At 40.6% G+C, this 25,322-nt stretch overlaps 2 protein-coding genes across 3 annotated transcripts; both read right to left on the minus strand.

The window, feature by feature from the left end:
• Positions 1-638: 638 nt before the first annotated feature.
• Positions 639-5,839, minus strand: LOC146712152 (uncharacterized). Its single transcript, XM_085452831.1, has 6 exons — positions 5,704-5,839; positions 4,355-4,396; positions 3,991-4,260; positions 3,562-3,804; positions 3,284-3,478; positions 639-706 (listed from the first exon to the last, which is right to left on the minus strand). Exons 1-6 carry the CDS (start codon positions 5,732-5,734, stop codon positions 639-641), a joined length of 849 nt encoding a protein of 282 aa, XP_085308957.1. The 5' UTR covers positions 5,735-5,839.
• Positions 5,840-6,709: 870 nt separating this feature from the next.
• On the minus strand, positions 6,710-14,230 carry LOC146712153 (uncharacterized). 2 transcript variants are annotated; one of them, XM_085441868.1, is made up of 5 exons: positions 12,905-14,230; positions 10,981-11,991; positions 9,396-9,551; positions 9,102-9,194; positions 6,710-8,150 (listed from the first exon to the last, which is right to left on the minus strand). In XM_085441868.1, exons 2-5 carry the CDS (start codon positions 11,980-11,982, stop codon positions 7,836-7,838), a joined length of 1,566 nt encoding a protein of 521 aa, XP_085297994.1. In that variant the 5' UTR covers positions 11,983-11,991; positions 12,905-14,230; the 3' UTR covers positions 6,710-7,835. The 2 variants fall into 2 exon arrangements, with proteins under 2 accessions (XP_085297994.1, XP_085297986.1); XM_085441860.1 differs by lacking the exon at positions 12,905-14,230 and having other exon boundaries at positions 10,981-12,213.
• Between the last annotated feature and the right edge of the window lie 11,092 nt (positions 14,231-25,322).

Below are 25,322 nucleotides of genomic sequence, written 5' to 3' on the forward strand. Positions count from 1 at the left end.
CCTGTGTAAACCGTGTGTTTCTGTGTAGTTGGAGCTGAACACACTGATGTGTAAATGTGTTTAGAAGCTTCAGAGCTGTGATGTTCAGTCGTGATGAACTCTGATGGATTTAGATGATCAGCATCTGCAGTTGGTGATTATCTGATATTCATCGTATTTTACAGCCATATCTGTAAATCCAAACAGTCTTTGAATCCACTTCATGAGGAGATGATGGTTTGTTTGTTTTGTTGATGTTGTCAGTGCTGACATCAGCTCAATCATAAAACTGTGGACTCCTTCATGATCATCTGGTCGACCCATGATCCTCACGTTCTCCTCCTGCAGGAGTTAAAGTTTATTATTAACTCCTCACTGAGGTTGTGTGAGGCAGGAGTCCAGCATGCATCAGCACTGCCAAAATGATCATCATGATTATTATGATCACAATTTAAATCAGGACGGATTTCAGTATAGATCATGATTATTGTGATTTTAGAGACTGACATGTTTTTATTGCAGTCTTATTATTATTTTATTCAGTGTGATGATAAAAAACTCTCAGTGTGACTACACACAGAGATATTTGAACAGTTCAGAGAACACAGAGTCTCTCAGACCTCAGACTGGACTTTGGCTCAGGACCAGGACTTGTTCCCTCAGCAGGGCTGTGGCAGCTCAGCACACCAGCTGGTCGGACCCACATGTACTCTGATGGAGCTCAGACCTGTAAATGTTTTACAATAAAGAGCTCAGAGGGAAACATCAGACAGGTGTGCTGATTCTTCCACTGACACAGGACAGATCTGATAATCATGACACAAAAGTTCCCCAAAACAAACAAAGAGTTTTATTCTTTTTATCCAATCAAACGTTTAGAAAACATTTTTAAAAAATCATTGAAAAACAAAAGCAAAAAAGATTACACACACACACACACACACACACACACACACACACAGAGACACACAGACACACACACACACACACACACACACACACACACACACACACACACACAGAGACACACACACACACACACACACACACACACACACACAGAGACACACACACACACACACACACACACACAGAGAGAGACACACACACAGACACACACACACACACACACACACAGACACACACACACACACACACAGACACACACACACACACACACAGAGAGAGACACACACACAGACACACACACACACAGACAGACACACACAGACACAGACACACACAGACACAGACACACACAGACACAGACAGACACACACAGACACAGACACACACAGACACAGACAGACACACACAGACACAGACACACACAGACACAGACAGACACAGACACACACACAGACACACACACGCAGACACACACACAGACACACACACGCAGACACACACACACACACGCACACACAGACACACACACACACAGACACACACACATGCACACACATGCACACACACACACACACACACACACACACAGAGACACACAGAGACACAGACACACACAGAGACACACACACACACACACACACACAGTTTCTCTTACAGGAAGCAGGTTTGAGTGAAACTCTGAGTTTGTTAATCCTCAGATGAAGGAAACTCAGCTTTTGGTCGCAGTAAGAAGGATAACTTGAACAGGGTCAGTTACCATGGCAACAGATGACACGCATCCAGAAAGCCATGACTTCTGATCTTTAGTACAAACATGTAAAGAGTGTGAAGGAGAGCATGTAGGAGGAAAAGGAATGAACAACGATGGTCTGTGGACGATCAGCAGCAGCTCAAACTGAGACCAGCAGAGGGCGCTGTCGGCTCATCTCAGGCTCAGGGGTGCAGCGGGTCCCCACCAATCAGAGACTGTGGATTGGCAGTCAGAGGACCTCTGTGCTAAAGAGCCTGCAGCCTCCATCAGTGTGAGAGTGTGTTAGAGTGCAGCACGGTGCACACAGTGTCTGTGTGCAAGTCTGAAACCTGCACAGGTGACAACAGGAAACTCAGAGTTACTGAACCTGCTTCCTGAGCAGATGTTACTGTGTGCACAGGTGACAGCTAACAGCTGTATTTTAAACAGACTAAAGCACAGGCAGCATGAAGAAGAGGAGCAGAGGAAGGATGAAGGTCCATCAGGCCCAGGGTGTCCTCAGCTTCCTGTTCAGAGACAAACATGATGTCAGCTCCTCACAGCAGCCCGTCTGATCTTAATGACCTTACAGTACCATAAGTAAAATGTGTTCACAGTAGATCACACACTCACAGATAAAAACCACAAACTGCTCCTCAATAAAAGCAGAAGTATCAATAAAATAATAATATGCAACCATGAATTAATTAAAAGCTTGTCTGTACAGAAATGCCTTCAGCTGCTTTTTAAAGACACTCAGTGGATTCAGTGTAAACACAGCGGAGGAGACGACCTTGGTGCCGCTGCCTGAAAAGCACAATCCACTGGTGTTTTGAACAGAGTACGTGGGACCAACAGTGACCTCTGACCTGAAGGCCTAAGTGTTTATTCTAAAGAGCTCATCAGGGTGAGTGTGAGATTATAATATTATTTTATGCCATGTTATACCCCTAATTAAAGATTGTGAATTATTATGTAGTCTTAGTTTGCATTATTCTCCTGAATTAGAAGAAGCTGATAACTATTGCATTAGTTAAACTGATTTGCATTACATTAGACTGCTGATTTATTGTGAATGAATGATATTGTTTATGATGCATTATACTGCTGAGTTATAAGAAATACTGTTTGCAGAAAGTCATCGCCTTATTTGTCTGATTAGAAGAGAACATGCTGGAGTTTTCTGCCCCATCTCAGCAGGAGCAGATAAACAGGGAGCCAAGGTCGTAGCTTAGGCGCCGTGTGAGAGAAAGCATGTGAATGTTTAGGCTTTTATGATAAGGTGGAGGCACCAGAGGCTATAAGAGTTTGAGCAATGCTCCACCATTTTGAGATCTGAGGCTGTCTGCATCAGTGTCCATCTCCCACGCGTGTGACTATTAAAATCATCGTTTGACTCAACCCGGCCGGACCAGTGTTGTTATTGTGGTTTTTCCTCTTGTATCCATCCCCAATATTTGAATCCGTAACATTGCTCAGCTAGCCTGCCTGTAGTCCAGCTGTTTCACCCACTGAAACATCTGAAGCTTTATCAAACCAAAAGTTCTCTTAAAGGAGCAGCTGAGAGCAACCAACATAGAAACATCTGGCCTCAGACTGCAGCAGCTGGGCTCCTTGTTGTGATAAAAAATAAAACATATGAAGTCAATGTGACAGAGGTCGTACCATTTGCTTCATTTTGCTTTTTGCAGTAGAAAAGAAGTGGAACTAGAACCAAGAGCAGAACCAGAAGAACCACAGGAACCAGGCCTGCTATGAGTGCAGTGAGAAAGGAGGTGAGACCCTGAGGAGGTGATGAAGCAGTGTCAGCAGAAGAGTTCACAGGAGGAGTGGAGTCTGAGCTCCTGTGCTGAGGAGGATCTGCAGGAGAGATGATGCAGACGGTTCAGTCATTTTATCAGCAGGTCATGTCTGTAAACAGGAAGTGATGTCACTGTTCTGACCTCTGACCCTCAGAAAGCTCTGAGGAGACGATCCAAATGCTTCAGTAGCACAAGAGTAGAGACCTTCATCAGCCTGTTTGACCCTTCTGATGACGAGCTCTGCTGCTGTTCCAGCTCCAACATGACGTCCATTAAAGTAGAAATAAGCAGCAGCTGTGTCACCGCTCCTCTCTCTGCAACGCAGTGTGACATTACTTCCTGTCCACACAGGAAGTGCAGGAATCTCCAGGATCACACCTTTATCTGACAACAGAAACACAAACAGAGCAGAGTCAAGAGCTCCTCTCAGACGAGCTGCTTCCTGTCTGAATGAGCACCTTGCTGTCTTCCACAGTGACAGTCTCACACTCTCAGCTCACTGACAGACATGTATCCAACATCTGGAAACATCTGCACAGAGACACAGCTGGAACATCTCCCTGTCTCTACCTGAAACACTGATGGACACTTCATCCCTCTGCTGTCCAGATGAGTTCTCACAGAAGTAACTTCCCCCTGAGGAGACGGAGTGATCCAGAACACAGGAGGAACCATGAACCCTCCCAAAGCCTGCAGCTGCTCCACAGTCCTCAGTGAGTCCTCCTCTGGTCCTCTTCACTGTCCATCCATCAGCTGTCTGTCCATCATCAACACAACTCAGAGACACTGAAGAAGATCCTCTGAAGACCTGCTGAAGGTTTGGACTGACAGACAGAGACACTGGAGGACACACACACACACACACACACACACAGTAAGTGTATTTGTGTTCTTGTTGGAGTCTCACTGATGGTTTTCACTTCCATCTCCTCACCTGCAGAAACAGTCGGTGCAGACAGCAGCAGCACACACACACCTGCAACAGGAGGACAGAGGTCAGTAAAGGTCAGAGGTCATTAGTTACTACGGACAAGTTACCCCTGGAACGGTCATCAGAGGGAATTTAGTATTTGCATGAGCCATTCTTCTTTCAAGCTCAGAAGTGTTGGATGTCATTTTATTGTGTAGTTTGTATTTTTTATATTAAGCTAGAAAGAGAATAATTTATCTTTCAAACTACAGCAGTTAGTCTCCTCATTAAAATAAAAACTTTATGCTGATGAATTTTGCGGTGAACAGTGTCTGTGCTGATCTTGACAGGACGTTTGGAGCTCCGCATTTTACGTGACTTTTACACACCAATTGCCTCGAGACTCGATGACTGTATTCTGTGACCGTATATGGTCTTATACTTCCGGGATGAGCTGCTGTGGTTACTAAATGTTTCCTCTGTGAAATAATTTCACTTAGAGCCGACTGTGGAAAATTTAGAATCTGTCTGTGGAGGTTCTCAGTCATCCAGTTTATTGACATCCAGCAACACACCCAGACACGAACTGGTTCACCCGAAAGACAAAACGCCAAAACACAGACTTAACAATGTGGTGTATGCTGTACAGTGCAGCGAGGAATGCCCAGACCTCTACATTGGAGAGACCAAACAGCCACTTCACAAGCGCATGGCACAACACAGAAGAGCCACCTCCACAGGACAAGAGTCAGCAGTCCATCTGCATGTAAAGGACAAAGGTCACTCTTTGAGGATGCCAATGTTCACATTTTGGACAGAGAGGACAGATGGTTTGAAAGAGGCAACATTTAGAATAAAATAGAATAAAAAAGATTTTTCCAAACCGACGTGTTATGATCCTGTTGCAGTTCTAGACTCGCATTCACTGAGCTCTTTAGAAAGATCCATTCTTTGACTAATGTTTCTAAAAGCAGTCTGCATGGCAGCTGCTGCGTTGTATACACCTGTGGTCATGAGATTAAAAACACCTGATTTCACTGATTAATGCTACTCAAACCCAGGCCAGCTGCTCTCAGCAATGCGAAATATGCCAACAGAGCTAAGCCTGCCCCGGGCTGCAATTAAGCACCAAAATTGGAGAAGGCATAGACAGGGGATAAGCTAACATATGAAACTGGAAATGACCGCCGTGTATTCAATTTATTTCAACAAAGTAACTTCTGATTACCACCTATATAAACAGTAACTGTAAAGGAATGCAGTTACCCATATTTTGTATTTTAAATACGTAACACCGGTACATGTATTCTTTTACTTCCCAACACTGGGCAGATGATATCATGGATAAATGAGTAGATGAACGTTTGACTCACCGAGGAGCAGAGAGGCAGACGGGGTCTTCATGGTGTCTGAATGCTTTAAGTCTGAGCAGCGTAGACGTCTTCAGCTTCACAACTTCCCTGTTAACACTTTCACTGTCTGAGCAAACGCTCCACTGATGAGAAGCACACCCACACAGTGGGTAAGTTTCAACAATATTTGCATTGTGTATTTACTCAGTTTGTATTTGTCTAATATGATATTTGTTTCATGATTGGAAATAATAAAAGTGACAAAGATGCACAGATTAGGAGAAAGATGGCCCTGCGAGGGAGTCTAATGTGTTCATAGTCTGAGTAAGAGTGTGTTATTGTAATTCATTAACTGTAAAGTGACCAGGGGACGGGCTGGAGGAATAAAGCTCATGTTCAGTAGTTCAACTTCACATGGACCGAAACTGCTCTGGTGCTGAGAGGTTCTGACCCTGATGGACTGCAGCCTCCTGCCTGAGGGAAGCAGCTCAGGAAGTTTCTCTCTGAGGGAGGGAGGTTGGGGAGGTCAGCAGTAATATGTCCTACCTCCGTCCTTGAAGCCCATGTGGAGGGAGAGCAGACTGCACTCAAAAAAATCTGTTGTTGGATGAACACAATTTAATCATGGCACCCTTTTTGCACACAATTTAACCAAGTACAATAAACCATTTTCGATCATGTCAAACCAACACATTTAGCATTTGGTAGTTTAATGTAATCAGATTACGTTGGATCAACATAGTATACTTATATTGATTTGAAGTGATTTATTTAAGTATGTAGAGTGAAATTTGTTTTAATTCATTCTACACAAGTTAAAAAGTTTAGGAAAACACAATTAAATCTTGTTGTTTCAACAACTACTTTGTTAATCAAGGCAATTACTGCAAGTCTTGCTTAATAAACCAATATGGGGTTGATGATTTCACTCATTTCAATCGAATTATTTCAATTAGATTTGTTTACATTTGTTACACATTTAGAAACCCACTACTTTACAAAAAAAGTCACAATCAGATTATGATAACATTAACTTTATTAACTGGATTTAGTGGACAATATAAAAGCTTACCATTTTTGTACACCTGCAAGCATTATGACACTTCAAAAGGTAAAACATTAGGATACTTATTTACATAGATAATATGTTGGAACCAAAGCTTCCACAACTAAAAACAGATGCAAAATTTGCTCAATATATAAACTATATTTTAAAAAATTAAACTAAAAGATAAAAATACATCTCCCACTTGGCAAGTTAAAACATGTAACAAAATAGAATTACTATTGTGTGAATTTGGAAAAAAAAAATTGAAATAATTTGGGAGCAATACAACAACAAAAGAATCCATAGGCAAAAAAAAAAAAAATAAGGATAAAAAAAAAATTTAGGAAGTAAAACTAAAATAGAAACAGAAGGCTTAACATCAAATTAAATGACAGATGACAATTTTTTTTTTCAAATGTAATTAATTACTTGAAATGAAAATCTATATTTGTTTGGTTTATCTCATTGTAATAATTATTAGTTTGACCAATTTTTATATTTCTGTATTTATTTTTTAATTTTGGTTGCAGTCCTCCACAGCTAGCAATATAGTTTTGCTGTGTCTTAAAACATGCTAGCAAGCAAAATGGACACAATAATACAGTGAACTTAACAGGTGGCAGTGGTCTTAAACTTTACAGGCCCTTGACACATAAACACAACATAGTAACAGTGCAGCTAAAAACAATGAACATTTCTTTGGGAAAACCCCTCAATGCAGTTTCTGTAAAATGTTGACTTTGTTCTACAGAGGAGAGAGAAAAAAAACAAAAACAGAGGGGGGCACTAAAGCACTCCAATGATATCTTCATTCAACACATGACAGCATTATGGTATGTGTGAATTAGTACCTATACTACAAACTCAGAATTAAATGAAAAATAATTAACAGAACAGTACTTCTGATCCATTTTGAGCCATCTATATAAGGACAAACAAAAATCATCTGCAGTGCTGTATAAAAGGTGAATTGCCCAACAGAGAGAATCCAAAAAATTTAAATGAAAGAAAGAAATATAAACAACTCAAATATTAACATTATATATTGGAAATCACCATTGCACCAATGAACCATTCAAGACCCATCAGTCATTTTCAAGTGCTCTCACTCCATAAGCTTGTTTTTCAGAAACTGTGCCTTTGAAGAGAGCTTTTGTCCATCAAGATTTAAAAGTATCTTCTGGAGGACTTCAAAGGTGCATTTAAGTTCTGGTGGGTAGCTCAGGTTCAAACAGTATATGAGTCCAAACAACAGAGCACATGCTTGTGCAATGTTACCCAAATCAGTGAGAGCCTCCACACCCTCAATCAGGACACCAATGTCCTCTGGGTCATCTTCAGGTTCAGCACCCTCCTTCTGGATGACGTACACCCCCATCACAGTTTGCTCCATGCAGCTTTTTGCCTCACTGTCCGTATCCTACGTGACAAAAATATAAGACAACAAAGTAAAATTTAAGAGATTGTTTAAACAACTGTTTCTATGCTGTTCATAAAATCCAAGTAGTCAAAGTAATAAACAGAAAATTACACACCACTAAAGCAGTTGTTAATAATTACTCCAATACATAAATGATAAAATACACCTCTCATGTCAAAAGAGGTGGCATAATTTACCTCTTACCAGCCCCTCCCCCGAAAGGGCCATTGTCCAATTACACATTATAGCAACCGTTACTGTGTCTGACAAACATTAACCTCAAGCAAGATGGAGAAGCGGTGTGCCCACCGATAGTCCGAGAGATTGTGTCTGGAGGAGTTGTGTTCTTTCCATTCACAAAGTCAAAAACAACGTGAATGGATTAAACAGTGTGGATGGCCCCACTCCCAGGTAAATGTACCGAACATTATGAAGCATGTCTGCTTGCACATTTGGGTACCCGTTGGTGCACAGAGGAAACCATTTGTTTGTCGGACGTAGCAAGAGTAACTTAGGGGGACAGGACTTGAGAAAAGGCTAATTCAGCTGCTAAAATAAAACAGGTATAGAAGTGTTAGTACTAAAGAGCTCAAAGTTCATAGACATTTCTATTTACAAATACTGATGACCATAGCAATGAAAAAACAACAGGACTTATTTTAATCCAAGTACAGATTCAAAAGCAATGTTGTCTTGATGCATGTTAAAATACATTGTATGTTTGTGTATCAAGTTTAACTACGGTATGCATAAATTTCTTTCCTTCCAATACCAAATTTCAGAAATTCTTTAATGCAGAGCTTAATACTGTTTGGTATTCAAGACATCCTTTCCCCAATACCAGGTGTCTTGTTGCTAATCTCAAAATTTTAATTTTAACGATTTGCATTTGAGGCAACGTCACAATTTGTATGAGAATGTTACAGTCAACATGCTGTCACAATGACTCACCAAGTACTCCTTTAGTAACTTCTCATAGTCTTCGTTTAGGTAGATGCACAAGGACTTCAAGATGCATGCTCGTCTGGTATGGATGTTGTCATGCTGGAGAGGAGGAGATAATATGAGCCAAAACCAGGCTGTTTTTCTTAAAGCTAGGGTAATCAGTTAACTTGCATAATTATTCTTTAGGTTAGAACCGGGCATGTATCATTTGTTAAGCCGAAACAAAATTGACAAACTTCACCTCCAAATAAAAGTTATTTTTGCTGCCTATGACAAAGTCTACTCAATCCTAATACAAACCTTGGAGATGGCAAGCATGAGACCTCTTATTTTCTTTCCAGGTGTCCCTCCTTTGCTCAGAAAGATTTCCATTAAGCGTGGTGCATATTGGTCAAGCTCGGCAAAGAAAGTAGATAGCAGAGGCTTTGTGGTGATTCGCAGAAACTCCTTGTCAATCTGCAATAGAGAACAAATACATTGATTAAAAACTCAACTGTATATTTCACTCACTTCACATCCAAGCTGACTAAAGCTGCCTTTAGAAGACCATGCAGACATCAGTACTGTCATTGATGACGGCTTCTGAGAAGCTTTTGGTCAATTATAAGATCTTAGCTGTGGCTGCAATATGCTGCCATCAGATGCTTTTCACAAAAGATTAAGCCATGACGGGATAAAGAGGGGTCTAGGGGCGGCGCCCGGGCTGTGACGTGCAGGGTTGCGTATACAGCGTCAGACGGAAGAGACCGGTAAACAGGTCTATAAACATTCAAGCAATAACCTATAATCATTTCTAATATGACGCACTAAATTAAAATCACTTTAGGTTTAAAAACTTCAATAAATACAGATATTAAGAAACCCTCAGAGGAATGCGATCCACATGTTTGCGATACTGCTGCGCATATGTTTAACCATCGAGCGTGTTTTCGAAATTTATGCTGCTGCTCAAATTAACCCGTTACTTACGAGCTGGAGAAAATGTGCAATGAGCTGTCTGTGGCGAGGAGCTGCAGTAAGGAAGGCAAGAGGCAGACGGACGCAGCACCTGCTTTAAAACATGACGGAGAATAGTCCCTCTTTTCTTTCGGGACCACTCTAAATAATGGTAGCTTAGATTAAACTCCAGCTGTCTGACAATAAAGTGTGGAGGATTCTCCGTTTTAGCACAACGCCTGTCTGATTGGTCATACAGTCATGCCTCTGTTGCATTCACTGAACCCAGGAAAAGTCATAGCACTCAATTAGACTGATCCCTTCTGGGTAAAAAAACAAATAAAATAAAATAATCACTGGTTGATAAACGTTTGTGGGTAAAGCTGAGAATGTCCTGGTCAGCCGAGGCCAGCACACATTCCATATGTCATCAGAAGACCTCCCTCTGTAGCGCAAAGACTTCATTCAGAAGTTCAGCATTGAAGAAAAATTGCGGTATATCAGAATGAAGCTTGCAGGCACAGAATGCAGCAATAACTTGTTTTGCCAAGGCATAGTGGCACATTTAGAAGACACACCATTGCGGGAATATTACTCTGATATGCCGCTACATTGCGTCTTCTAAAAGAGGCTTAAAAAACAAATGCACAAATGTCTCTTCAATGTAGACCTGTGAAAAAGTAGACCAGAGTACCTGTATAACAGTAGAGGTTTTGGTTTAAGTGTTAACAGAATGCCATCTGAGGCTGTATTTACAACATTTTATGACGAGGAAGGATCCGGATCATTCTTATGTCCTGATACATAAAACCTACTAAATTAAACGGTACTTACTTTTTCACATTACTATTTTCAGTGATACAGGAACCAACAACAGGTAGTACTTTTAGTTTTGGACTACAAAACATAAATTACATGCAACATCCAAATGCATTTTAACCACACTTGCCTCTCTCGCAGTGAACAGAGCTGGCCATCTGCTTTTGAAGTCTGCAACCATCGGCTGACCCTGAAGAACTTCTTGCCTTCTGTATGAGAAAGTCTTCTCCATTTTCACACTCACAACAGAGTCATTATTTCTTTTAGTCAACTCAGAAAGAATTGCAACTCTCTCCTGTTCCAGACTTTCTGATGTCTCTCCTTTTGGATGCTGTGGACAATAGTTAACTTCAGCTCTTTTGGGTTTCTTCACATTGAAGGCTGCCTGACGGTTGTCACCAGACTTGTTTTTGATGGAGTTTATGGTCACCTCTGTACATCCAAGGCCTCTCAGTTTGGTGCGGAGGTTAGCCATTTTATATTTTAGGCTAATCTTCCACCCATAACAGCCATTGAAAGACCCCTGCTCTCTAAGGCAAGGATGCTTTTTCACAAGAGCTTCTGCAACGTCAGTCAGATCATTGTCTGTTGGGTAGGCTTTGAATTTGTATATTTCTTCAGCCAGTCGTTCCAGAATTTGGGATTTCAGTTTAGGTGAAGGGTTCAATAGAGTTCCCCCATTGGCGCAGGCAGTATTGGCCTTCTCGAGTTCAAATTCTGCCTCATAGCTAAATTGAGGTACAGTGAAGACACTTGGCCAAACCCAGTGCCTTGAGGATGGTGAAGAACCTGAAGATGAAATAGGCTCTGTATCATCTGTGTCAGCAGAGGAGATGGATACAGACTCTGTTGCTTGGCTTTGAGAAGTTCTTGCATCTTCCTCCTGTGGGCTTTGCAAAAATATCACCTTAAGGGTGCCTTTGTCCTTTACTTCTGAGACATCTGACATATTCATGAACTCATTTCCAAAGTCCTCATCTTGATATTGAAGTCGAATATCTTGCTGTAATCCAAAACTTGTCTTTACTGTGTGGCACAAATCTTCAATTGAGACCGGTGTCCCTGCAGGAAGAATCAACTTCCTGGCATCATCTTCACCCAGGATTATCCGCAGTCTTAGGGGTGACGTCATTTTGAAGATCTGAAAAATATCAGCAATTCTTTTAGAAAAAGTCACCGTTTGGCATATCAACAAGCAACAATTAGGGACCCTTGTGCACTTCTGTGCAACTTTAAAAATACAATTTTTTGTTGTGAAAACAAAGAAGAAATACATTAAAGGTTAAAACACAATTTCTCTTATCTGTTTAGACTAGAATGTAAAAAGAGCTTTCTGAGGCTACGTCAGCCCAGAGACATAAGCAGTAGAATGAATACTTTAATTCTAACTAAAAAAAAAAAAAAAAACCACAGCAAAAGAAGTTATGATGATGCTGCTGCAATACTGTAGAGGATGACAGACGCTGGCAGGTAATTACTTAATATATTGAAAAATTCACTGTACTTTAAAAGCAGATTTTTGGAAACAACAGGAATATCATCATCATCCGTCCATCCATTATATATTCTGGCTATCCTTAATATCATCATCCTGCAGTAAAGTACAAATGAGAGACGATGCATGCTATGTGTAAACATTATATACTTTCATAATTATATGGACCTGTCTTAAGTCTGGTGACAAGGTGAGGTAAGGGCACAAACCATTTGGTAAAATTTGGGTGGCTCAAACTAAGTTGTAGGGAAGGAATTATTTGCTGGAGACCATCTTGTGTTTATGAAAATCAGTTCACAGTGAAAACAATATGGTGGAATTAGAAATTCTGTAACACTTTAATCAACCAAATCATAACAGGTTTCACTCAGAAAATGTAATTTTCAACAAATCTTTAGTTTTGATTTGTTGTGTTTTGAAATAAAAATCTTAGTTTTCTAATGCATACATAAACAATTCATTTTAAAATAGTTTTATTTTCAACAGCTAACAGACCAAATCAAAAGCATGACAATTTCACAAATGCTATAGGGTAAGAAAAATAATAAAAAATACTTACAAGTATTAATTTTGTTTTCCAAGAAAACTCACAGATCTCTTTAGAGTAACCAGATGCAGTCCTCCAACAGAGTAGGCAGCTAAGGGATAGTCATCAACCAGTTCCTCATGTGCAATGACAGCCACCTCCCTCACATGTGACGTGCTCAGTTCAAAAGCTCTAAAGTGCTCCCTATACCAAGCAGATATCTTTCTCACCAAAAAATGCAACTTCCCTTCCAAAACACAGAGCTGCAAAATTTCAGCAAACTCAGGCAGACCAAATGACTCTCCATGGATAACAATCATTCCTTTGCTGTAGTTCATACCATTGTATGACACATTCTTCGCAATGTGAACATCAGTTTCATCTGGAAGCCTTTGGTTAAAAGCAGCTGCAATGTCACTTTGGAGCACATCAATAGGCACTGATGAAACATTAGTTACCACCAACTGTTTTTTCTCATCAGACATATGCAAATGGTGAGCAATGACAAGCTGGTGTTTCCTGGCAAGTGTGAGAGGTATGTTTTTAAAACAGTTGGTGTGGCGAGCAACCTGTTTAAAAAAACTATGCTTGGCCTCAAACCTCATTGTCCACTTATGAACGAGAGGTCCAAAGAGACGTATCATGACAGGATAGTGCTCTACAAAATGGTGTTTAGGAAGAATACGGCTGTTTGGAAAAAGTTCTTTGTATCTCTGCCGATGCTCTCTGATTTTGAACTCAAGATATGATATTGACTCATCACAGTGGATAGGGGCAACAACAAGTTCCACTATATCCTTGAGATCCAAAAGAACATGCCAGGCCTGTTCATCTTCAGGAACAAGGGGACCAATAATAAAAGGCAACAAGCGAAGCAGAGCCCAATTTTCGTGTGCATTCCCCCCTATATGTTTTTTCCTTGAGTAGGTATGTGGTATGACGTGAGGACGATTTGTCTTATCACCCCATTTGTAGTCAAAACTTTGGATTGAACTGTTAAGTTTTTCTAAGGTGAAATACTTTTTGGAGATCAAAACAGCCAAGCATTCCGCTAGTTCTACAGGTATAATGCCCTCAAAAAAATCATGTACTATATCCGGGGGAAAGCCTGAAATAACATCAAAATGAGAGAGACTTTTAGTCAAAACACAGTCACGTTTAACCCCACAACACAAGCTTGAGGTTTCCAATGCAGATTTTAAGTGAGCCAAATGGAGTTCACGTGTTCTACACTCAAAAACGTCTGCAGTCAAAAACTGAATTTCAGTTTTCTTTGCGACACAGAATCTACATATGTGTTCCCCAGAAAAACTTTCAACAAAACCTGCAAGCCCGTGAGCAGCTAGGTTATCAGCTATTACACAATTTACAGTGCCTTTAACGAACTCATTTAACTGAGCAATAAACACACCGTGTTGTTCCAAGATCACAAGATCTTTTAACAGGGGTTCCAACACCTTTTCAAACCCAAATGTCTTTAAATCGTCACTTTTACAAAGAACAGCTAGGTAAATGGAGGAGAGTGCTGAATGAGAGCCTGGAGGCAAATTATCCAAGACCCAATAAATACCACAAAGCTTGTGTTTTTTGCGTGAGGTTCCAAGAGGATTGCAAACCTCAAAATCATCAATGTAAAGTGTAATGGAGATTCTCAACACGTCAACAGCTAAAAAACTATTGGTTCTAAAGTGCTTGCCATCTCGGAAAGACCTGTAAACACTCAGACCATTAGCCAAATCCTCACTTTTTTCTTGTCCTATATGTTGCTCAATCACTCTATCAAGTATGTGATTATGACTCAATAATTCTTGCAATAACTTTAATAAAGGAATGTACTGAAATGACTTTCGTTGATCAACAGATAAAATGTACTCAACAGGCTCTACGACCCTAAAGTTATGCTTATAGTATTGTTTTCTTTTAAATGAAGTTCCAAGAGGACCACACTTAGCTAAAATTTTTGATACAGGGTTAGAAATGCACACTGTATTGGCAAGCTCCTCAACAACAGCCTGACCAATATGAAGGTTATGGCTCTTGAATACCTCTTCAACAGTTCGTTTTGTGATTGAAGTACAAGCAGAACTTAACAAAAAACTCAACTCCTCCACCAAGCCATCTACTGCTGTAGCTGGAATTTGAAATATATGTTCCAATTTTAACAATATCCCAGCTATTTTCTGTTCAACAAGATCTGTCAAATTTTCAGTGGAATGATTACTTCCTGACACAAACTCAGTTCCAACTTCAGGATCTAAAAAATCAGAGCAACTAGCACCTACACCTTCAGGGTCATCAGAATGTTGTGCTGGGTCAAAACACACCACTAAACCTACCTTGAAATCTTTAAGTGAATCTGAATGATGCTTCCTCTTTTTGTGTGAATAAAATGTACCAAAGATATTTGTCTTGAAAGAGCAGCCTGAAAATACACAAGTTACTGTCTCACTATTTCGTAAATGTGATCCAATATGTCTAAAATAATCTCTCTCTGTGGTAAGGTCACCGCAGTCACATAACTCACACCTAAAAGTGACTGAACTAACAGCTGTCTGTTTAAAATGAGAAGAATGACATCTGTAAACATGTGTTTTTAGTCCACACCAAGTCTTAAATGTGCATGGACAATTTACATATATACAAAGATAACGCTGGCTGGGTCCATAATGGTGATGTAATCTACAGTGTTTCAATAATTTGTACCTACTACTCTCCCTGATGGAACAACGCTTGCACTGCCACATACAAGTCACTGAAAGAAAAAAAGAGAAGCAGTTTTAAGGATGGTTTTATTGTCACCTTTTTTTTCACTGGGGCGATTGTGGCTGTGGGGCGATTGTGGCTCAAGAGTTGGGAGTTCGCCTTGTAACCGGAAGGTTGCCGGTTCGAGCCCCGGCTCGGACAGTCTCGGTCATTGTGTACAGGCCATTTACCATTTACATTTACTTTGATTAAATCATAAAAGTATCATAAAAAATGTATGATGGTAAAAACTTACCATGTATTAAAGAGGAGGCACAAACAATCAGAAAAAGGGGGCAGCTTTCTTTGTGGTGTTACTATGGTAAAGAAAACATACAATTATTTTATAAAAATTCCACAGTGGATTTTTTTTTTAACTTTGTTGGAAATGTATAAAAAAAATACAAATACATATAAATACCTCTTGCAATATAAAATTCACAGATAAATATCCAATCTGTTGCCAAATGTAATAGCAGTGTTTCACACTATGCAATAAAGATGCTGGTAGTTGCGGTAAAGGTTCGACAGGCAATTTTCATAACTATCCGCCATTGCCTTTTCCTTTGACCTCGTGTTCATGCTCTTTTTCCCATGCACTAGTATTCAAGTCAATTCGAAGGATGCAGCCCCTGAATTTGGACACAGCTAATATTTAGCAACTCCCGCGCTAGTTTAACTTGCATTACCGCGAGAGGCCGAATGCTTAAAAAAAGGAGAGAGAAAGAAAGAAGAAATGCAAATAATAAAAAAAAGTGAAGAAAGACCATGTCTTCTAAACCGTCATTTAAAACCAAAGTGAATGCTAACAGAGCTAGGTAAAAGTTCAATGAGACAACCGTTGAACTTTTACCTAGCTTTAGCTAACTTCGTTTACTTTGAAAGTGAATTACAAACGTGTTAAATATTGAACTAAACATATCAATAACCGCTAAAAACACTATAAAACTGCAAAAACGGGTAACAAAAAAAAAGCAATTAAGTGGAAATGCTAATAATAATATAAATATAGCCGGAGCGGATTAGAAATCAGGTATTAGACAGTACCGATTGGCACCGTCTAATACCCGATTTTCACAGTATTTGCTCCACTCCCGCTGTCTAATGACAACTTACACATTTGGAATTAAAAACATTGTTAAACAATTAACGGACGGAACAACTTCGTTTGACTAAGATATTTTCAGTTATTTATCACTTACCTGTATTGTGGAAGATTCCGCAGAGAGAAACGGCAGTTCACTGAACAGATATAACTTTGTCCGCGTTCCCGCCTCTTCACGTCTGGGAAGTTTGAGCATGCGCACTAGGCATCGGTTTTAGAGTTGTTGATTTAAAATAATTACATTTAATTGAACTGAAGAATGCAAATCTAGTTCATTAAACTTTTTGTTATTTTATGTTAAACCAACAACTGATAATGATTTAAAAACCTAAACTCAATATGTTCATGTTAAATAGACAAATGTCTATTGAATTAATCAAACAACTGCCTTAGTTGACTTTTTTGAGTGTGCAGGTGATCATCTTTCAGTCTGCAGGTGGTGAGGATGGATTCACTGATGAAGGAGTAGTTGTAACATTGACCACAGGAAGTTCATTATATGCTGTGCTTTTGTGATGAGGGTGCTGATGATAGCGGTCACTCTGATCCTGGAGACAGACAACAACTGTTCAGAAAGACTTCAGTGTCTGATGGACTCTGTGTCTCTGTAGAGGCTGAAACATACACGTCCCTCTAGTTCTTCTACTTCTCTGTACAGTTGCTCACATTCATTCCAACACTTTCAGCAATCTGCCTCCAGGATTTCTCATATCTGTGAGTCTTTATATTCTTTATATTAAAACTCTGATTATTACTCTTCATCTTTGAAGTTCTCTCACTGATCGATTCAAAAAAAAGGAGTCGACTGTATGGAACAGACCAATCACAATATTCAAAAACTGCGACAACACAACGAGGTTCACCTCAAGTTACAGCGCAGGAAACAGGACATCTCTCAGCAAGCTGTGTGGTTAGCATGTAGCTGTGCTATAGAGAAGAAGCAGAGGTAGAACTCCCATGAACCTTTGCAGACTGAAGGAGAGCCGTTAGCTTTTATTATTTAATCTTTATTTCCACAGGTAGTCCTGCTGAGACTCAGTGTCTCATTTCTAAGATAGACCTGGTTCACCTGAACGCTGGTGCTGTAGTTGGAGTGCAGCTGTTTAGCATCTCTCATTGGCTCATGACCACAGGTGGAGATACAGACTGACAGATTGTTGTGGGATTTCTCTTTAGCTTATTGTCCTTTAATGTATTGTCTTGATGAAATGCTTTCATGTTACTTAGTTTAGTACGTCTGGTTCACACCTCATTCACGCTGGGAAACAGACGGTGAGAAACTGGTGAATGTCTCCCAGGAGACGGAGACTTGACCCCAGAGTGGGGGAGATCCACACAGGTGATAGAGAGTTTTTCTGTTTAGAGCTAAGGTGTGAACTGCAACTGCCTTTTGTTCTGTGACTGTGTTTAAAGGGACCTGAACTGTTCATTGTCAGAGACGACTCTCAGTGCCCGCTGACTGACGTCTCTCCTCATGCATGAGAAATAAAGTGTTGGGTTTTAACTGCTCAGCGTGTCTGCAGGCTTTGTTAATAAATTTCCACAACACAGATCGATGTTGCTTTCACACTCTCTCATTACTTAAATTGAATACCATCCATCCATCCATCCATCCATTCGCTTCCGCTTATCCTTTTCAGGGTCGCGGGCGGCGCTGGAGCCTATCCCAGCTGTCATAGGGCGAAAGGCGGGGTACACCCTGGACAGGTCGCCAGTCTGTCGCAGGGCCAACACACAGGGACAGACAACCATTCACACTCACATTCATTCGGACATTCACACCTAGTGACAAAAATTAAATTGAATACAATAATTAAAAAAACTCATTTTCTGCCGTTTCCAAACGTTTTCTACATTTTACACCTGAACACATGGTTTAGATGATCTTTGATCATAAATTCTAATGTCTTCTTATGTCCTCTCACTCACCTCTAGTCACTTCATATGATACCCCCAGAGCCCAGATTTGACCTCTTCTATGGCCCCAGAACCATTTTTTAACCTTTATGAAATACTTGTATTTCTCTGAAGCACCAGTGTCAGAAGTTTAATAGTTTTTCTTAGAAGGTCACAAAGACAGGTCATTAAAGACAAAGACAGTAGCAGATGATCTAAAGGGCAAACAGAGAAGAACAAAGACAGCAGCACAGAGCTGAGCTGATCTTATCAAGACTGTCACGTACTGTGTGACAACAGCTCATCCCACAGAGGCGTGTACCTGCTTTCATAACGTGTGTTTAAATGTGCATGTTAATGATGCTTCAGCCTCAGCAGAAGTGACCGCAGAGACAGAGACTCAGATCTCTGACTGTGTAGTGGAACCATGAACCACAGCTGTGAGTGTGTGTGGTATTCAAGATGGCGCCGGTGAGGTCGGCTGCCGTCACGACTGCTCCGACCACTTTTTCTTTGTCTTTGTTTTTTAAGTTAGTTTTCAGAAAAAAAAAGTGTCGTACAGTTATTTCATTTTTAACCTTAATTTTTTATATTTTATTCCTTCCTAGTTAAATTTACCCTTTTTAATTTTTCATATTTATTTCCTATCTTATTCATAGCCTTTTCCTTTTTTGTTTTCTTTAGGTCACGAGCAGTTGTCCAAGCATTTCACTGCATATCGTACTGTGTATGACTGTGTACGTGACAAATAAAATTTGAATTTGAATTTGAAACCGTCAGACTGTCACGAACACTGACAGACTGAAAGATTTAGCTCAGAGCACTGTGGTCTGCTAACATACATTATCACAGGACACTGAGATAATCAACCACTGTTAGCTCTTCTTATTAAAGTCTGTGAAGAAATAATGTTATCAGGTCTGAACCTCAAACTCTTGATTATCATCTGTTCTTTAACCCTGCACATGCCTTTGAGGATGAGCTCCTTTATTTTTTTTTGCTTTAAAGTCACAGGGCCCCCCATCCCCCAGCAGGGGCCTGACAGAGCCAGGGGCGGCCAGGCACTGTCAAGCAACCTCCTGGAGTGAGCCAGTACACACCTGAGCACCCAGCCCCAAACACCGAGATCCACCAATCTAAGTCACCCAATAATCAAACTGAAGGGGAGGCTGGAAGGTTACATTTCAGACCCTTTGAGAATTCTTCACATATCCAGCTCCAACACCTGTAATGGTCCCTGTGCCTGCTCAGCTGACTCGGTATGGCTACAAGTGTTTTGTTTATGTTTTGCTCCTCTCGCTCTCCTCCCACGCCCCCACGCTCTACCAGGGCGGAGTCATGGTGATTCCTGCCCCTGGCTCCGGCACCTGCGAACGATCCTCTAATCAACGCTCTCGCTACTTAAGGCGGCTGCTGGGAATGCTTCATTGCCGGATTATTGTGTCATCACTAGTCTCATGCTTGAGTTTCCGGTGTGCTGTGACTTAACCTGCTCTCTTCTCCCTGTGCCAGACTCTACCTGCCAGCTTGAGGATCGCAGCTAATGTGAGCGTGAGGCCAGTGTGAAAGAGCTGAGCCAGAGCGTTTGGAGGAGGATCGCTGTAGTGCTGACTCACCTGTTCAACATGCCAGAGGAAGCTCATATACACACGGAGCTCTGACAACATGACTCATGATATCAGCTCAGTGTAAAACATTTCAACAACTTCTTTAAGATGTTTGGCAAAAATGGTCTGTCACTTTTATCTAAAGGAGGCTTTTTTTTATCACACATGCTAATATCACCCTTAAATTTGACCCAAAATGCACTTTGTGAAGGTGGATTCAAAAGATCAGGGTACCAACGTTCATATATGTATCTACATCACAGATATTAAATGTTTTCCCACTAGATCATGGATCTATGTCTGATGGTATTGGTGCAGTTTCTAACAGAGCTTAAACATGTTTTTCAGGTCATAATTTAATAAAATGCTGGAACATAGTTAAAGCACCACATTTAGACCCACCTGTGTGCACTTGAAGGGCCTGACACTCTTTTCTACAGAGGCCACATCAGAGCAATAATATACTGGTTTACAGGGTCAGAGCGAGAGGAAGGATATTAATACAACTCTGAGCCTGTAGATGATAACATCCATTACTGTGTATCAGGGCTGGACTGGGACAAAAAATCAGCCCGGGCATTTTGACTAGAGACCGGCCCACCAGGTATTCTAGGAAAAACCATAAATCCTTTGAATGAAAACAAACGCTGTTGTCACAGTGATGTACACTGTCTTGTTGGTATATATGTATCAGTCTAATAAACTTAAACCTACACCATCCTCCCTATTCTGGTATTCTAAACCAGTAGTTCCCAAACTACTGTACGCGTACCCTCGGGGGTACGCAAGTGGCTGTAGGGGGTACGCGTGGGTTGGGGTTGGAGTGGGGAGCAAAAGTTTTAAAAGCCGAAATTTGCGCTAATGCAGTTTTATTTGCCTGTCAAATACATGACTATATACCACCCTCTGGTGTTCAGCAAAAAAATAGCTCTGACAAAATACATGGGTGTGATTTGCCCAAATGACTGACACCTAACAGTTGAAGTTGCCTCCAAGCATTCAGTGCAGCGCGAAAATGGAGAAGTGGTTAACAAGAAAAAAAGGCCCTACCACAGAGACACCGGCCACAACAACCAATAAGCTCATATCTGAAGATGCATTTTCCAGTGATCGCACAGGTGATTGTTCAACAACAATGTGTTCGTCAGATTTGGATGCTAGCAGTGCTAGCAAGGCAAGGCAAGGCAAATTTATTTGTATAGCACAATTCAACAACAAGGTGATTCAAAGTGCTTTACAGAGACATTAGAAACAAAAACAAATAAAAGGCATGATTTAAAATGATTAAAACAAACAAGCAAACAAACTAACTAATTAACAAACAAACTGCCACCAGAAGTTCTTAGGTGGCTGCCTCAAAACTGTTTTGCATGCTCCTGTGTCGCATACTGTTGTTGGAGCGACAGTTGAGGCTCATCAGCGTCGCGTTTCTGGCACAGGTTGTGTTATTCACACCTGTTCGCGCGATCCGAACCCTTATCGTAAGGGGAGCTACCAGTCCCTCTGCGGACGAGCTACTTTCTATTTTAAATTCCCTGAATTTAAAATACTCTCTAGACCCAGTCTAGACCCAGCTGGTGAGCTACCCAGAGCTCTACAAACAAACAAACAAAACAGTATATAAAATCAAAACAGATAAAATCAGAAATAGATAAGATCAGTAGTTAATGTAAGTTTTGAAATTTAAGCTTAAAAGTGTGGATTTGGTGCTTTATTCAAATGCAGCTGAGAACAGGTGAGTCTTCAACCTGGAATTAAATAAACTGAGTGTTTCAGCTGATCTGAGGCTTTCTGGGAGTTTGTTCCAGATATAAGGAGCATAAAAGCTGAATGCAGCTTCTCCGTGTCTGGTTCTGACTCTGGGAACTGATAAAAGACCGGATCCAGATGACCTGAGGGATCTGGAAGGTTCATACTGGGTCAGGAGGTCACTGATGTATTTTGGTCCTAAACCATTCAGAGCTTTATAGACCAGCATCAGAACTTTAAAGTCTATCCTCTGACGGACAGGCAGCCAGTGTAAAGACCTCAGAGCTGGACTGATGTGGTCCACTTTTTTGGTCTTAGTGAGGACTCGAGCAGCAGAGTTCTGAATGAGCTGTAGTTGTCTGACTGATTTTTTTAGGTAGACCTGTAAAGATGCTGTTACAGTAATCAAGCCTACTAAAGATGAATGCATGGACTAGTTTTTCCAGGTCCTGTTGAGACATCAGATCTTTTATCCTTGATATATTCTTGAGGTGATAGTAAGCTGACTTTGTTATTGTCTTAATGTGTTTTTCTAAGTTTAGGTCTGCATCCATCACTGCACCCAAATTTCTCGCCTGGTTTGTGGTTTTTAGATGTATAGATTGAAGTTCTCTGGTGACCTGTAATCGTTTTTCTTTGGCACCAAAGACTATTACCTCAGTTTTGTTTTTGTTTAGCTGGAGAAAATTGTGGCACAACCAGTCATTAATTTCCTCAATGCATTTACCAAGAGCCTGTACAGGGCCTCGGTCTCCTGGTGACATTGTGATATATATTTGTGTGTCATCTGCATAGCTGTGATAGTTTATTTTGTTGTTGTTTATAATCTGTGCCAGTGGGAGCATGTAAATGTTAAACAGAAGGGGTCCCAAAATGTAAGCAGGGATGTATCTGTGGTTACTAGCCAAGTGGCTAGCATAGCTGGAGCCAGCCATGTGGAAAGTGATGAAGTGTCTGATGCGGAGTGTCAAAGTGGGAGAAAGCATGACAGCTCGGACTGTAACACAACCTCATCAAAGAAGCGCAAATATGATGACAATTATATTTCGCTGGGGTTTACGTGTATAAATATTGGTGGATTTCCCCGGCCACAGTGTGTTATTTGTGCAAAAGTATTGTCTCAGAACTCAATGAAACCTTCACCTTTGCGCAGACATTTAGAGACAAATCATCCCCATTTGAAAAATAAACCAAGGGAATATTTTGAGCGACAGCTAAAATCACTTTCAACAAGTAAAACCTGCATTCAGGTGCCAGATCTTATGAATAAAAACAGACTACAAGCATCTTACATGGTCAGTTACAGAGTGGCTAAAAACAACAAACCCCACACTATTGTGGAGGACCTCATTCTCCCTGCTGCTTTAGATATGGTAGGGACAATGTTGGGGGAAAAGGCAAAAAAGACGATACAGTCCATTCCATCATTCCAACAACACTGAAGTCTTTCCTGTGCTGCATGATTTTCTGTGCTCTAATGATCTCACACTATCTAAAAGTGTAAAGCGCGAATGTAACGTGCACCTTGAGGAGCTGGCGGTGCAGTTACGCCGATACTTCCCAGAGACGGACGGCTCAAATGATTGGATACGTCACCCGTTCACCGCCGTGCCTACTTCGTTATCACCGTCTGACCAGGAGAGCCTAATTGAAATCGCCACAGATGGATCTCTAAAAGTTGAACACGCTCAAAAGAACCTGGCGGATTTCTGGATAGGGCTGCGCACTGAACAGCCCGCGCTGGCTAAGCGCGCTGTCAAGACTCTGATGCCTTTCGCCACCACATACTTATGCGAAAGGGGATTTTCTGCTTTAACAAACATGAAAACAAAATACAGAGCAAGACTTTGTGTGGAAAACGATTTAAGACTCAGCCTTTCCCAAATTGAGCCAAACATTGAAGAGCTGTGTGCCTCTGCTCAAGCACATCCATCACATTAAATAAAGTTCTGTTTAATGAAAGTTCATGGCCTTTAGGCTCTCGACAAAAAAGTGAATTCTAATAAATCCTTTGATACACTGCTAGTATTAAGTAGTAAAGTTTGTTATTAAAACTCTGTCATTACTAAAAAATATTGATAAATTCATTTGGTGGTGAGAAATAATCGACTGTGCAGTATTTATTTTTATGCATGCGATATTGCAATGTATTTATAGACACTAATTAAGAGTTGTTCGTAGTAGGGGGTATGCGGCTGAGGGTGACATGTCTCTAGGGGTACGTGGCTCGAAAAAGTTTGGGAAGCACTGTTCTAAACAGTACCAGAAAGTAGACTTCTGGTCGAGTTAACCTCCTGAACTATCTACAACACATGGTGAAAACCTGAAATTAAGACAGAAGACTAGAGGCGAGACATGATCATTACTGATTACTGATGACAGATTTAGATATATATAAACCATTCATTTGCCACATCAATAAACAGCATGGCAGGGCAAAATATTTTGTCTAACATGGCAACCTTTAAAAAGTGAAAGGAGACAGAAAGAATAAAAGAAATTTACACAGAGTACTGGTACAGTATCTAGAAAATGTGGGAAAATACTGGCATCATATACAGTACTTAGCTACTTCTGAAGAAATTATGTTGGGACCCTAAAAAAAATTACTATGTGCAATAATGGATTTCTATACATTTTACATCAGATGAAAACGTTTGTTTTAAGATTCAGATTATTATTTGTTGAAGTGAGAAATTTTAAATGAGAATAAGAAAGTATTTCTTTGTGCCCCCCTCTCCCTGTTAATGCCCTACCTGCCCCCCTGGAAAAACTTTGCTAGACCCGCCCCTGCACAGTTACCAGCTGTCAGCTACTTAGAAAAGGATCCTGGTGTTATTGTCTTGATAAACTGAGCAGATATTTGAGGTTTACACAGCTACATTCTCGCCTGAAAACATGTTAAACATTTATTTTGTGACCCAGAAAGAATAATAAGAGTAATATTAAAACTAACTAGCTGCCGCCATTGTTGGAAACTGAGCTGGGCCGCGCTATGAATTCTCGGACAGTTTCTTCTTCTTCGGGGTTTAACGGCAGCTGGCATCCTTGTACATGCAGTGCTGCCATCTTCTGTTTCAGTCCGTTATTACACTCTTAAATCCTGCTACTTATTCCTGCGTCTTTTGTGATCTTACAAAGCTTCAAACCACGCGTCGACTATTAAATCAGTCGTCGACGATTTTGATAGTCGACGTAATCGTGACTAGTCGACTAATCGTGGCAGCCCTAGTGAGAACCATGAAACTGTTTTTGATAGAAACCCAACAAAGAACAGATCCAGATGGGGGGACAAAATGGTTTCAGGACATTTCTCAAATAAAAATGATTTTATCTTCATCTGCTGTTCTTA

Source organism: Copadichromis virginalis, linkage group LG3, assembly GCF_057382275.1.
Source record: "Copadichromis virginalis isolate Kocher_CV1m ecotype Utaka linkage group LG3, C_Virginalis_male_GT1.1, whole genome shotgun sequence".
Taxonomy (NCBI): Eukaryota; Metazoa; Chordata; class Actinopteri; order Cichliformes; family Cichlidae; genus Copadichromis; species Copadichromis virginalis.

What these genes read in the sequence shown, in the direction of transcription:
- LOC146712152 (XM_085452831.1), bottom strand. Translation starts at nt 5,734, where the DNA reads ATGAAGACCCCGTCTGCCTCTCTGCTCCTCG. An exon ending in GTCTGCCTCTCTGCTCCTCG is followed by an intron (nt 4,397 to 5,703) that starts GTGAGTCAAACG and finishes CTCCTGTTGCAG; the next exon opens with GTGTGTGTGTGCTGCTGCTG. An exon ending in GAGCTTTCTGAGGGTCAGAG is followed by an intron (nt 3,479 to 3,561) that starts GTCAGAACAGTG and finishes TCTCTCCTGCAG; the next exon opens with ATCCTCCTCAGCACAGGAGC.
- LOC146712153 (XM_085441860.1), bottom strand. Translation starts at nt 12,126, where the DNA reads ATGTATTTCTTCTTTGTTTTCACAACAAAAAATTGTATTTTTAAAGTT. An exon ending in CTCTGTTCACTGCGAGAGAG is followed by an intron (nt 9,552 to 10,980) that starts GCAAGTGTGGTT and finishes TCTCTATTGCAG; the next exon opens with ATTGACAAGGAGTTTCTGCG. An exon ending in AGTTACTAAAGGAGTACTTG is followed by an intron (nt 8,151 to 9,101) that starts GTGAGTCATTGT and finishes TTTGTCACGTAG; the next exon opens with GATACGGACAGTGAGGCAAA.